At 47.8% G+C, this 13,123-nt stretch overlaps 1 protein-coding gene across 1 annotated transcript in view; it reads right to left on the reverse strand.

Annotated features, from left to right (window-relative positions):
* Window positions 1–13,123, reverse strand: part of ITGB5 (integrin subunit beta 5) — a 112,950-nt gene that overhangs the window by 69,560 nt on the left and 30,267 nt on the right. The window contains exon 4 of the mRNA XM_036348022.1: window positions 7,378–7,627. Coding sequence (XP_036203915.1) covers window positions 7,378–7,627 — 250 coding nt within the window. The remainder of the gene's footprint in view (window positions 1–7,377; window positions 7,628–13,123) is intronic.

Consider the following 13,123-nt stretch of genomic DNA (forward strand, 5'->3'; position numbering starts at 1 on the left):
TGGAGACGTTCTTTCTGCTTCTTCATTTATTCATAAATATTGCCACGCTAAACTGTCAGCTCTCGTAGACGCAATCAATATCATTTAGAAACCAACCATCTCCCAATGGAAAATTATATCTAGGAGTTTGGAAAGAGGGGAGTGCCGCACCTCAATAACAGGCTAATGCACAATCTTAATGAAACACTGGGCAATCTCATCTTGAGGGTGCAATAGGGATCCCCAGCGGCCCATTCCAGGAGGAAGTTTGATCCCAGTTGTAGTTTCAGACAATGAAATAGGAAGAGAGGCCTCACATTGTTTCAGCAAAGGGTTCCTGACAGGGAAGAGCATCCCGGCCAGAGCATCCCAGCCAGAGAGAAGAGCACTTGCAAGAGCCTGGGGGCAGGAGGGAGCCGGCGAGCCCAAGGCGAGGGGGAGGCCAGCAGGGCTGCAGTGCAGGGAGTGAGGGCAACGATGGGCTAAGAGGAGCTGGGAAGGCAGGCTGGACCAGACTGCAGATCTGTGGACATGTTACGGAAGCTTTTATTTCAGAAAAAAAAGATGAAAAATAAACACTAACAGAGGCCTGTGGGAAAGCCCTGTGCTCCAACGCAAGCCCTGTGCATGGGGAGGGAAACAGGCTTAGCAATTGCTAGAGATCGTGCCTCCCTGCGGCCCAGAGGCGGCTGCCAGGGCAGGTCTGGGCAGGCTCCCCTCCTCCCGCAGAGGTGATCTTTGGCTCTCTGAGAGGCCGCTGCATTCTTCTGGGGCCGACAGTGCCTGCTCCGTCCACCACGCACTAGCAACTCGCTGGCTCTGCACAGTCACCCCCACCGGCACAGTGGCCACGGTTCTCTCCAGACGCTAAAGGTTTCCCCACCTACTGTCCTGTTTGTTCACTCCCCCCTCCTACCCCCAAATCTTCACCTGCACCTTGTGCTTGGACAGGTCAGATTCCTCTCACTCGTGCCTGGGGCCACCCACACTTTTCATCCCTGTCTCGTTTTGCCAGAAAGAGAAGGGTCGCAGAAATTACATTGCCATCTGGAAAAAGGAACGAGCTGAGGTCTCCTCTGGGGTCATCTGACACATGGACAGGCCTAGGAGGAAGTACATCCAACTCTCACTTCCCTCTCTCTTCCTCTAAGCAGCTACTCCCTCCTGTGTCGTTCTGGTCCATGATTTAGGCCGTCAGGTATGTGCTGACTGTCGCAGTTAATCAGGTTAGCTAAGGAAAGGGAGGAGAGGTGCAGAATAATAACAGCCGTTCAATGAGAAAACCAGAAGCGCTGTGACAAGCTCAGCTAAATTGGCCCAGCATTTTTTACCTTTTCTCTTTCATCCCTGAAAACAGCAAGAACAACAGGGGGTTAGGGGCACTGACACCCCATGCAGGTGAAAACCCACATATAACTTTTGACTCCCCCAAAACTTAACTACTAATCATCTACGGTTGACCAGAAGCTTTGAGATTAACATAAATGTCGATTAACATTTATTTTGTATATTATGTATGACATACTGTATCCTTACAATAAAGAAAGCTAGAGAAAAGAAAACGTTATTAAGAAAATCCTGAAGGAGAGAAAATATTTACAGTATTGCACATATTTATTGAAAAACGTCTGCCTGTAAGTAGACTTGCACATGCAGTTCAAACCTGTGCTGTTCAGGGTCCACCGTAGATAAATCTTTACTGTGGAGAATTACTACTAAGTAATTAGTAACTGGAAAATGTGCTGGCCAGTGAGAAGCCTTCTTTACAGAGAACTGACTTTAACCAGATTAGTCACCTCTGAAAAGCAGCTTAGCTGGAGAAAGACAGACCCTGTTGAACATCTCCCTAATCGCTGGAATCCAATGTCACCTGTGACTAATCTAACCCCTGGAAGAGCTGAGTGACCTGTAGATCTAGTGCTTGGGGGTCTCGTGCCAGGAAATCCTTCCACCTCGGCCCTATGTCTGCGCCCTCGGACCCCAGGTTAGGGCCGTGGAGGGGGGGAGTTACTAAATTAAGGGCTATGGACCAGGAAGACCAATAAAATACATATGCGTAAAGAGCCTGGAGAGCATCTCTATATACACAAGGCTAACATGCTAGTGTCTGACCTGTCACTAAAATCAAAAACAGAAAAATTCCAGCCACTGGCCTGGGAAAGAGGGAACATCCGCTCTGGGCCGAGAGTGAGATGAATCAGTTGTAAAAATTGCAACTCCGGGCCCAAGCAAGTCAGAATCCACTGCTTTTATGGTGAAAGAACTCCCCAGCCAAGAAATGAATGGGAAGACTAGTCCCAAGGACAGCTGGAGGGTCCTGGCAGCAGCAAACATAAAGCCGCCCTGCAGGGCGGCCAGCGCCCCTGGAGCATGTGGTCCTCTGGTGAGGAGGAGCTAACGCACAGGTGCAGACCTGTGAGAAACCAACCACCATGAGGGAGGCCAGCAAACCCAACCAACCGCAGGCCAGCAAACCCAACCAACCGCAGGCCAGCAAACCCAACCAACCGCAGGGCCTGCAAACCCAACCAACCGCAGGCCAGCAAACCCAACCAACCGCAGGCCAGCAAACCCAACCAACCGCAGGGCCTGCAAACCCAACCAACCGCAGGCCAGCAAACCCAACCAACCGCGGGGCCTGCAGTTCAAGAGGCAGAGATGAGAGAAAGGCCCTTTAAAGCACGGATATTCCAGAACAGGGTATTATTCGGGGGGAAAGCCAGAAGGCTGTGAAAAAATAATATGAAAAATAGTCTGAAAAAGAACCACATCAAAATTACAGTCACCAAAATCCCAAAATGAAACCTCAGTGTACAGATTAGACAACTGAAGAACAAAGTGACAAACTGGGAGACATTTCTTCGGCAGTTTAGGGTAGAACAATTAAAAAAAGAGGTAGAAATTACGGGAGAAAAATTTAAAAACACAAAGTTTAGAATGAGAAGCTCTGACACACCTGGTGGTGTTAAAAGCAAGTGGACAGAACAGGAGAGAGGAATCAAAGATTTAATGTCAGAATTTTCAGGAATAAGGATGTCTTCTCTGATTAAACAGGCAGACCAAGTATTTCCATTTTTTGTGTGAATGGTAAGACCATTTAAGATCTCTCTTAACAATTTTCAACTATACAAGCATAATTTCAAGTGTAGTGTTGTTAACTATTAACCCAATGCTGTACATTAGATCCCCAGAACATACATATTCATCTTATAACTAGAAGTTGGTACCCTTTGACCAATGTCTCTCCATTTCCCCCTCTCCACCTCCCAGCCTCTGGGAACCACCACTCTACTCTCTGTTTCTATGAGTTTGGCTTTTTTATTTTTATTTTTTTTACATATGGAATTTTTTTATTGATTGATTAGTAGTGGAGGGAGTAACGGAGGGAGGGCAAGAGGGAGGGAAGGAGAGGATGATGGGGAAGGAGGGAGAGGGGGAGAGGGGGAGAGGGGGAGAGGGAGGGAGGGAGGGAGGGAAGGAGGAGAAGGAGAGGGGGGGAGAGGGAGAGGGAGAGGGAGAGGGAGAGGGAGAGGGAGAGGGAGAGGGAGAGAGAGAGAGAGAGAGAGAGAGAGAGAGAGAGAGAGAGAATGAATCTGTTGTTCCACTTATTGATACATTCATTCGCTGGTTGATTCTTGCATGCGCCCTGATCAGAGACTGAACCCAAACCTTGGCATATCGGGACAACACTCTAACCAACTGGGCTACCAGGCCAGGGCGAGTTTGGCTTTTTTAGATTCCATGTATAGATGAGATATGACATGTAATTCAAGAAGAGCCCAATACCTCCAGTAAAAGGAAAAGTGTTCAGAACCAGAAATAACAATTGGATTAATCCTTCAAATCAGTGACTATCATGTGACTCTTCCCAGTGAGACTATTCATATGACAGAATAGCAGCTACAGTTCTTCAATCTAATGATTAAATTACTCTACATCTTTTCTTTAATCCTCGTCCAAGGATATGTTTTTAAATTTATGTTAGAGAGAGAGGAAGGGAAAGAGGGGAGAAGAGAGAGAGAAACATTGATTGGTTGCCTCCCATATGTGCCCAACAGGGGACCGAACCCACCACTTTTGGTGTACGGGATGACACTCCAACCAACTGAGCCACCCAGCCAGGCCTACTCTACATCTTCCTTTCTCCTGTGGCAACCCTGGTCCTGCTCACTTTAGTCCGGCCTTTCTCGTGCACTCTAAGATGGGAAGGAATGAGTCTAGGATTGTGATCCTTTGGCAGAAACATCTGGAGCAGAAGGAGAAGGAACAAACCTCAGGAAAGCCCCATGAAGAACTGGCTCTCTCTTCTCTGAGATGTCCTGCACAGGTGGTTAAGTCACCTCTTCTGACTCCCCCCCAGTCTCCAAAACTTCTTGGGGCCTGCTTCTGCTGCTCTCACCACCACAGGGAAGAAAAACCTAACTGAAGATGCCATTGCATCTTGAGAAGAATGCTGTGATTTTTTTCTCCACACTTGCTGAAGAAAAAGAACAGACAAGAATCACAATGTCTACCAGCCAGGCATTTTAACACAAACCAGCTGTGAGACAAGAGGGAGTGGTGGGGACTGTGGCAGCCAAACCGTAAGTGGAATTAGTCCAGCTTTACTAGACCTTCCAGTTTTTCAAGAAACCCTAGGAATCCTGGTTATTCGTGGTTAAATCTACTTTCTAAATATTGGTGACTGGTTCACAGGGCCATTAAAATTCAGAAAGGCAGACAAAGCATATGTATAGGCTGGATCAGGCCTGGGAACAGATTACATACATCCTCGGAGCTGTGGGCCATCTCCAGAACACTGCACACGCCCACTGCTAAGCCACGGGAGAGAAATCTCGGCCTGCTCACTGAGCCAAACAGCGACTCCCCGATGCGCTGCCCAGCTTGCAAAAGATAGATTTGCATAACTGAGATGTGACGGTTCCTTCAAGACTCCCATTCTTCGCCAGATTTCCTGTCTTACAAGCAGCTTTTCAGTGTGCCTTGTACTCACTGTCAAGACTTTTACTGTCTGCAGTTGGCTCTGCCTTCTAGGGCTTAGAAAAGGGGCTCTGAATAAGTCGTGTGTAATAACCTGAATTCAAATGCAGGCTGCCCAGAGCCAGCCCTTCATCCTCTGCCAGCTTCCAAGCTAGCAGCTCAGTTAGCGGATGCTCCACAGAAGGATGAAAGTGGAGACACACCTTGTCTATCTGGAGACAGGGCCCAGTCAGAGAGCAGAGGTGAAAAGCAGCAGAGAGAATCACTATCCAGATGAACTGAAAAAAGTTTTGATTAAGATGCTGGTGCAGCCTGGTCAGCAGCAGAACGCCAACGATAGGACATTTGGTACTGGGACTCAGCTACAAAGGGCCTTAGAGACAGGAGACAGGACCAACGTAATGATGCCTACAGCCAGGAGGAAGATACACCCAGCAAATGATGACACCTAGTGCTGCTTCCTGGTTAAGGAACTCAATCTCATTTGTACTGAAAGCGTCTTCTCTTGAGTGTTTTTTTTTCCACCACTGTGTCCGTTCCCAACCCCTGGGGAAGATCTACATTAACTTCCAGGAGCCTGGACAGAAGAATCAGGAAGGCTTCAGAAGAACATACACCACCAGCAGAAATACCACCTCACCCCAATCACCAGCCCAACCCAGAGCTGAGATGCTGGAAAGGCTCAGGGGGCTAGAACAGCTCTCTGCTCCTAGGGCAGCAGCCAAGGAGATCAAGAATCAAAAAAATGACCTCACAAATGGAATGAGCCTGGCTCCCTGAGTCACCGCTGGAGGGAAAGCTGCCATGGGAAGCAGTTCAACCCTCATCAGATTGTGTACCAGCAAGAGATAAACTTTCCCTGTGTTGAGCCACTGAGATCTGCGGGTTGTTTGTTACTGCAGCAGAGCCCAACATGACCCTCAGGCAAGCATCAGAGGGTGGGGCGGTTTTGGAATGAGTATGATTACTTACATGCAGGTGAAGTTTGTGTGCTGTAGTGTGATTTGGATGGGGGGAAAATAAGTCTACCCCTTACTATCTGTGTAATCTTGGGTAAATTATTTATTCTCGCTAAGCCTGACTGTTCTCATCTTTAAAATATGGCACACGCCCTAGCTGGTTCGGCTCAGTGGATAGAGCGTCAGCCTGCAGAGTGAAAGGTCCCAGGTTCAATTCTGGTCAAGGGCACATACCCCGTCAATCCCCAGTTGGGGGCGTGGAGGAGGCAGCCGATCAATGATTCTCTCTCATCATTGATGTTTCTATCTCTCCCTGTCCCTTCCTCTCTGAAATCAATAAAAATATATTTTAAAAAAAATATGGCACACATCTACCTTAAAGACCTCAAAACATTATGAGATTAAATAAAATAATCCATGTGACGTATTTAGTATGGTGCTTGACACTTGATAAGAACTTAAATCTTAGCTATTCCTCATTCAGGGACATCCCAAAGCCTGACTAAATAAAGCTGAATGTGGACATGAAGAAAAAGTTAGGAGTCACCACTCATTGTAGTCACATTTCATTTAAAGGAATACTTGAAAGACTAGAAAAGAAACAAACCAGCCCCCCAGAGGTTGTTAGGGGAGTTGGGGCTATGACCCCTCCACCCCCCACACATATTCAGGGCAGAGACCTGCTCACCAGTCCCCCTTCCTTATCTTCCTCGGTCTCCAGCTTCCTTGCTAGAACCTGGCTCTTTAGACTAGAATGTGGGAGCAGAAGAGGCAAAGGCCACTCATCCTGGCCCGTAAGCTCCTCCTATGAGCAATCTCCAGGCAAGATGACCTCAGAAGCCACATGAGGAAGATGGTGGAGTCTGGGCTCTGAGACGTGCTTGGAGGAGAGGTGCCCACTGATCAGGAGACCCACTTAGGAGAGCAGGAATAAACTGCCATCAGGTTGGAGCCATTATATATTTGGATTTGTTTCTTGCAGCAGTTAGAGATGCCTGTTCTCTAATAATGTGTCAAATATTTTCTAATACAAGTACGAACATAAGTTGTAGGTTTTTACAAACAATAAATATACTTTGAATTCACTGATCCCAGGCACCTCTGTCACTCCAAACAAGGGGAAAGTTTAGGCTGTTCTGTTTGCTCCCTCCCTGATCACCTGGGTCTGTCACTTCCTGAGAACATTCTCTAAAACCTATTCATGTCACAAGGAGTCCCATGCCAGGTAGGCAGGGAAACAGGTGAACTATGATCACTGCATCTTTACGCAATGTTGTGACAGGTCATTTCTTCACCCCGAGGGAGAGGACAGAACTGGGTCATTGCTAATCAAATTAAACACCGAAGCCAGGTTCCCCTCCTAAGTATGTCCCCCTCGGTCCTTTCTTTGGGTTAAGGTCTCCCACTACTCCATTCGCCGACCCTTAAACACCCAACAGGAGGAAAGCTGGGCACTTACCCGATGCATGGGTTGGTCCGGTACCTCGGCGCTGTGTAGGAGAAAGGAGAGATGCTTTTGTCTACAAAAGACCCGAACCCCAGTCGGAAGTTGCTGGTGAGCTTCCTCATCTCCTCGGCGAGCTTGGTGCCCAGGTTCCGGATGTTGTCCAAGTCGTCCTTCATGGACAGGGAGAGGTCCATCAGGTAGTACAAGTCCACGGGATAGTCCTCCACCTGCCGCACCTGCAGCTGGAAGGTAGTCTTGTCGCCTGTGCCAATAGAGAGGCCGTGCGTGTTAGAAGTCATCAACTCGCTGGGGGGCTGAAGGGATGGATTTCGCTTTCACAGCTGGCCACCGCTTGCTTTTCTCCAGAGACTGTGCGCCTCTGGAGAAATATTTTTTTCTTGGAAGTGGAGTGACAGAAGGGAATAAGGGTGCTGAGGATAAAGTGCTGGGTTCTCTGTCCGAACACTTGGATCAGCATGTTTTTTTTTTAATCCTCACCCGAGGATATTTTTCCATTGATTTTTTAGAGAGAGTGGAAGAGAGAGGGAAAGACAGAGAGAAATATAGACATGAGAGAAACACATCAGTTGGTTGCCTCCTGCACAAGCTCCGACAAGGGCCCAGGCCAGGAAGGAACCTACACCTGAGGTACATGCCCTTGACCGCAATCGAACCCAGAACCCTTCAGTCCACAGGCCGACATTCTATCCACTGAGCCAAACCAGATAGGTTGGCTCAGCATCTTTAATAACCAGCCTTCTTAGTGGTGTTCTGTTTTCTCAGCAAAAAGGACACTTGGGTAATTGGTGGACAGTGAACCAGACAATTCCATGGACACGAAGTGGGTGAGAATAACTCACCAACCACACACCAACTTCAGAGAAAGGACCAGCCAAGGTGAGAATGCAGCCAGGAGGAGACTATAAAGGTTTATGTCAGTGGCTCTCAACCTTCCTAATGCCGCGACCCTTTAATACAGTTCCTCATGTTGTGGTGACCCCCAACCATAAAATTATTTCGTTGCTATTTCATAACTGTAATTTTGCTACTGTTATGAATCGTAATGTAAATATCTGATATGCAGGATGTATTTTCATTGTTACAAATTGAACATAATTAAAGCATAGTGATTAATCACAAAAACAATATGTAATTATATATGTGTTTTCCGATAGTCTTAGGCGACCCCTGTGAAAGGGTCGTTTGACCCCCAAAGGGGTCACGACCCACAGGTTGAGAACTGCTGGTCTATGTGAAATAGAAAATGGGGATGAAATTAATAAAAAGGTATAGACATGAGTAAGGTGGGAAGAGTGAGATTACAAGGCAATGGAGGGTGGGGACACAAAGACAGCACTTAAAACACCCCCCATGCTTGTGCCAAGTCAACTATTTCTATGCCTCTAGATATTTATCAGACAATAATATTTAGTTCTTAGGTTCGACTTTAGCTCATGCCATCACTTCGTCATGGCAGACTACTAATAGCATTTAGTTCTTGGGCACTTTCGATGTTTTGGAACATTGCAGACATAAGTCATCATCATCAGAAATTATATGTGTAAACATAGGAAGACAGATTCCGAATTTTAGGCCCATCAAAAGGGAAAATAAGAAAGCAAGAAAAAAAAATACTACTAGACTTGTCCACCAGCTACAAGAACAAGAAATTAATTTTTGGTTTTACAATAAGAGAGTCAACAGACAGAGGAAAGGGGACTTAATTCAGAGGAAAGAACCAAGAAAAGCCAGTGTCTGGGAGGCATGGCCTCTGCAACCTCACCCCCCACCCCCAGGTGCATAGAAAGGCCATGTCAACTCAATATGGGGAGGACTCACACCAGCGTATAATCCCAAATCATTTATAATCTCTACAAACAGTGTTTAGACCAGTGGTTCTCAACCTGTGGGTCGCCACCCCTTTGGGGGTCGAACGACCCTTTCACAGGGGTCGCTTAAGACCATCGGAAAACACATATATAATTACATATTGTTTTTGTGATGAATCACTATGCTTTAAAGATGTTCAACTTGTAACAATGAAATTGGGGGTCACCACAACATGAGGAACTGTACTAAAGGGTCACGGCATTAGGAAGGTTGAGAACCACTGGTTTAGACCCAATGTCAAGAAGCAAATCATACTAGGTCATTCTATCTGCCCTTGGGCTCATTAGCCCTTCAGAGGCACCAAAGGATGACCTTGAACTCTCTGGTAGAAGAACTGTGCACACACAGTTGAAATTCGGACATACTCTGTGTTCAGAGGTGCAATAGGGAGAAGCCACACCTGCCCAAGGGCCCACGCCTGATCTGCTGGCCTCACGTCTCAGAGAAACCAATCTTGCACCTCCAGCTGACAACCAGCAAGCTGAAGCCCTCTTGAACTTGTAGGAAAGGGAACCAATCTGCTGGGCTCCCTCTCCTCCCACCCCAGACAAGACATACTCCATTAACTAGACCGTGAAGAATAAAACGATCAAAAGATTTCAGTCCAAGTTCCAGCTCTGTCCCTCATTTAGGGGTGCAACCTGAGCCTCAGTTTCCTTAAATAAAAAATGAAATTCTTAACAACACAGTGCTGATTAAGGTCGTGAAGCACTCACGCAGGAGAGGAGTGTTTTGTAAGCAGCAAAAGCCTGCAGAAATGAAGTAGGAGCGCTGTAAGTACTATTTGCAGCCCGAACCACACGCCCTGCCTGCTTCCTCTGGCTTGCCTTGGCCTGTACTGTTCTAGCCGTCTCAGGATTGATGTTGTTTAGGTTGCCTGTTGGTATAAGCCTATTTTTAAAAAACCAGCCGAGTCTGACTCAAATGGAAGAGTGTTCAAGAATTCTTCCAGAATGAATGCTGAGCTGCTGCGATGTCGTCTCTGGTTCCCATCAGGCAGACAGAGCAGGGCCTCTCCCAGCCTTGGATGCCACAACTCAGGGAGGGGGGTGGGAGGGTGGGGGAGGAGCTTGGGGGGAGGGGAGACCCTCCTTGGCCTATGCATGGGCAGACCACACACCCCAGATGGCCAGAGCCTGCAATCCCATGACCTTTTTCAGGGTTTTCTGCATTTTCTGTCGCCTGTGCCCTTCCCCCGACGTTCCCAGCCACACCTGCAATTTATCCAGAGTCCACTTCCACCTCTCTGTGAGGTATAAGTAATTAACGGGTAGCCCTTTAGGACCAGGAAACGGGGACCTGATTTGGATTCAGGGGGCCGCCCATGGGAGGAAAGTGAACTCTAGCCTTTGGGCGGGGTTCCCCCCCCGCTGAGCTGGAACCCTGACCTTGTCACCAAGGACTGGGAGACCTCAGGCTTCTTTAACTGCTGCTCAGGTTCTGGATCAGTAATGGGAGGATGTTAATTGCCGCAGGGATTAGGGGAGACAGTGTATACAAACACCATCCAAATGCTTCTACACAAGGAAAACTTCGGCCTCCGTCCCCCCAAAGTCAATTATGAAAGCAATTTCCTGTGGGGATGAAAACAGAGACAGGAAATTCTGCCAGAAACTTGAGTGTGAAAGGCTGCAGCCCTGGGCATTCAATTGAACTCCAAATTTTCCAGGCGTGAGGTAAAGATGTGACACCTAGGTCTCTCTGTAAACTAGGAGGGTATCTCTTCTGAAGTGAGCGACCTCTTGGCATTAAATTCTAAGAGAAACTGATCACTAAGGAAGTGCGTGCACCTACATGCTGGGGAGGCTGCAGATGTTAAAAAGAAATCTCTCTCCAGCTTTCTAGAAAGGGAGTAATAGCATTAATGTTCAGAATGAGGGTTTATTGCTCCCTCAACTATGCCCAATTTTATTTCTTTAAAATATATGCATTTTCTTTTTTTATTATTATTATCTTATTGATTTTTTACAGAGAGGAAGGGAGAGGGATAGAGAGTTAGAAACATCAATGAGAGAGAGACATCAATCAGCTGCCTCCTGCACACCCGCTACTGGGGATGTGCCTGCAACCAAGGTACATGCCCTTGACCAGAATCGAACCTGGGACCCTTCAGTCCACAGGCCGATGCTCTATCCATTGAGCCAAATCAGTCAGGGCTACGCCCAATTTTAAATGCTACCAGCTCCTCAATGGGCCGTGGCCATAATGGAATGTCTGTGAGCAGTTTTGGGAGGGACCGACATTCCCAGACCCATGTTGTTGGGAGTTAAGCTGCAGGGCACTAACTCCCAACAAGGGTGGCCTCCAGGGTTAGCAAACTGATGGGGATGCTGCCCTGTGCCAGGCACCCGCTCTGCCGAGAGAAGGCCTGGGGCACATTTACTCTCTTAGAGCACATGTCTGGAGCACGTACGCTTAGCCACACTCCAACACACAGCCAGGCACCCAGCCCTGCACCACCCGAGGCTTTACACCAGTCACGCATCCCCTGCGTCCAGCAGGGTGCAGAGGCCGCTGGCTTCCCTGTGGGTGCTGGGTCTGTGCCTGCCACTGGGGAGACCAGCCCACACGCCCCTCTCCTCCCTCTTCTCCACATAAGACCTGATGGGCTCGTCTCCCTGCGTGGCTGTGCCCCTTCTCTCTGGGGACATTCCATATAATTCCCCCCTCAGGCCAACAGCAGGATCAGAGAAACAGGAGAAACAAACTCAAAAGCAGAGCTGATCGCCTAGCACCTGTGAGGATGGATCTGCTGCTGCAAGGAGCCCCTCTCATGTCCTTCTGGTTTTTCCTGTTCCCCAGGCAGCCAGCTCCAACTGTATTTTGCACAGAATTCCTGACACCCCTCAGTTCATGACTGGAGGCTCTCCCCCTCCCCCCAATCAGGTATCAACTCGCATGCATTCCACCTGAAATGGATATTTTTTTAAAAAGCTTTCTTCTCTCTGCCCTCCCTTCAATAAAGAGTGAAAAGTTAGCGTTTTTCCTTAGGGACATGTATGAGATGACAAACATTTTGGGAGAGTGAAGGGACAGAACTCCAGCAAGAACTTGTAGCTTTTTAAGGATTGATATGTTAAGGCAAAGCAGTACCTCAACAGATAAACACTCTTGGCATCCCCAGATAAATGTAAACAGTGTTTGATGCTCCTGAATTACTCTTCTTTGCTAAAAACTGGAAGAAAGAATGGAAACATAAACATCAGCTCTATTGTAACAGGACTACAGCTGAGCGGGGTGGGTGGAGGAAGGGGGGGGCAGGGTCAGGGCTCCAGTGACACGCGAGCTCTTCTGTTCAGTGCAGCAAAGGGAACAATATCCCAGAATTAAATTCAGACCCAGAACCAAAGAATCGCCCACTGGTCCCGTACAAGGTCCCTATGCCGCACCCCACCGCCCTCCCCAGCTCAGAATGCAGCCTCGGGACAGATGGCACCATGGTTGGCCTCCAGTGTCTGCCCCCATGCATCAGGGCTTATTATTCCTAGTTTCCTTGAAATAACCTGTCTCAGACAGTTGGGGCTGCTGTAACAAGTACCATGGATCGGGTGGCTCATGAACAACAGAAATTTAGTTCTCACGGTGATGAAGGCAGGAAGTCCATGCCTGCGCGGCAGAGTTCTGGTGAGATCCCTCTTCCAGTTACAGACTGTCAGCCTATTCTTTTTTTTTTTTTTTTTTTTTTAATACATTTTATTGATTTTTTACAGAGAGGAAGGGAGAGAGATAGAGAGTTAGAAACATCGATGAGCGAGAAACATCGATCAGCTGCCTCCTGCACATCTCCCACTGGGGATGTGCCCACAACCAAGGTACATGCCCTTGACTGGAATCGAACCTGGGACCTTTCAGTCCGCAGGCCGATGCT

Source organism: Myotis myotis, unplaced genomic scaffold, assembly GCF_014108235.1.
Source record: "Myotis myotis isolate mMyoMyo1 unplaced genomic scaffold, mMyoMyo1.p scaffold_m19_p_2, whole genome shotgun sequence".
In the NCBI taxonomy this organism is placed as follows: Eukaryota; Metazoa; Chordata; class Mammalia; order Chiroptera; family Vespertilionidae; genus Myotis; species Myotis myotis.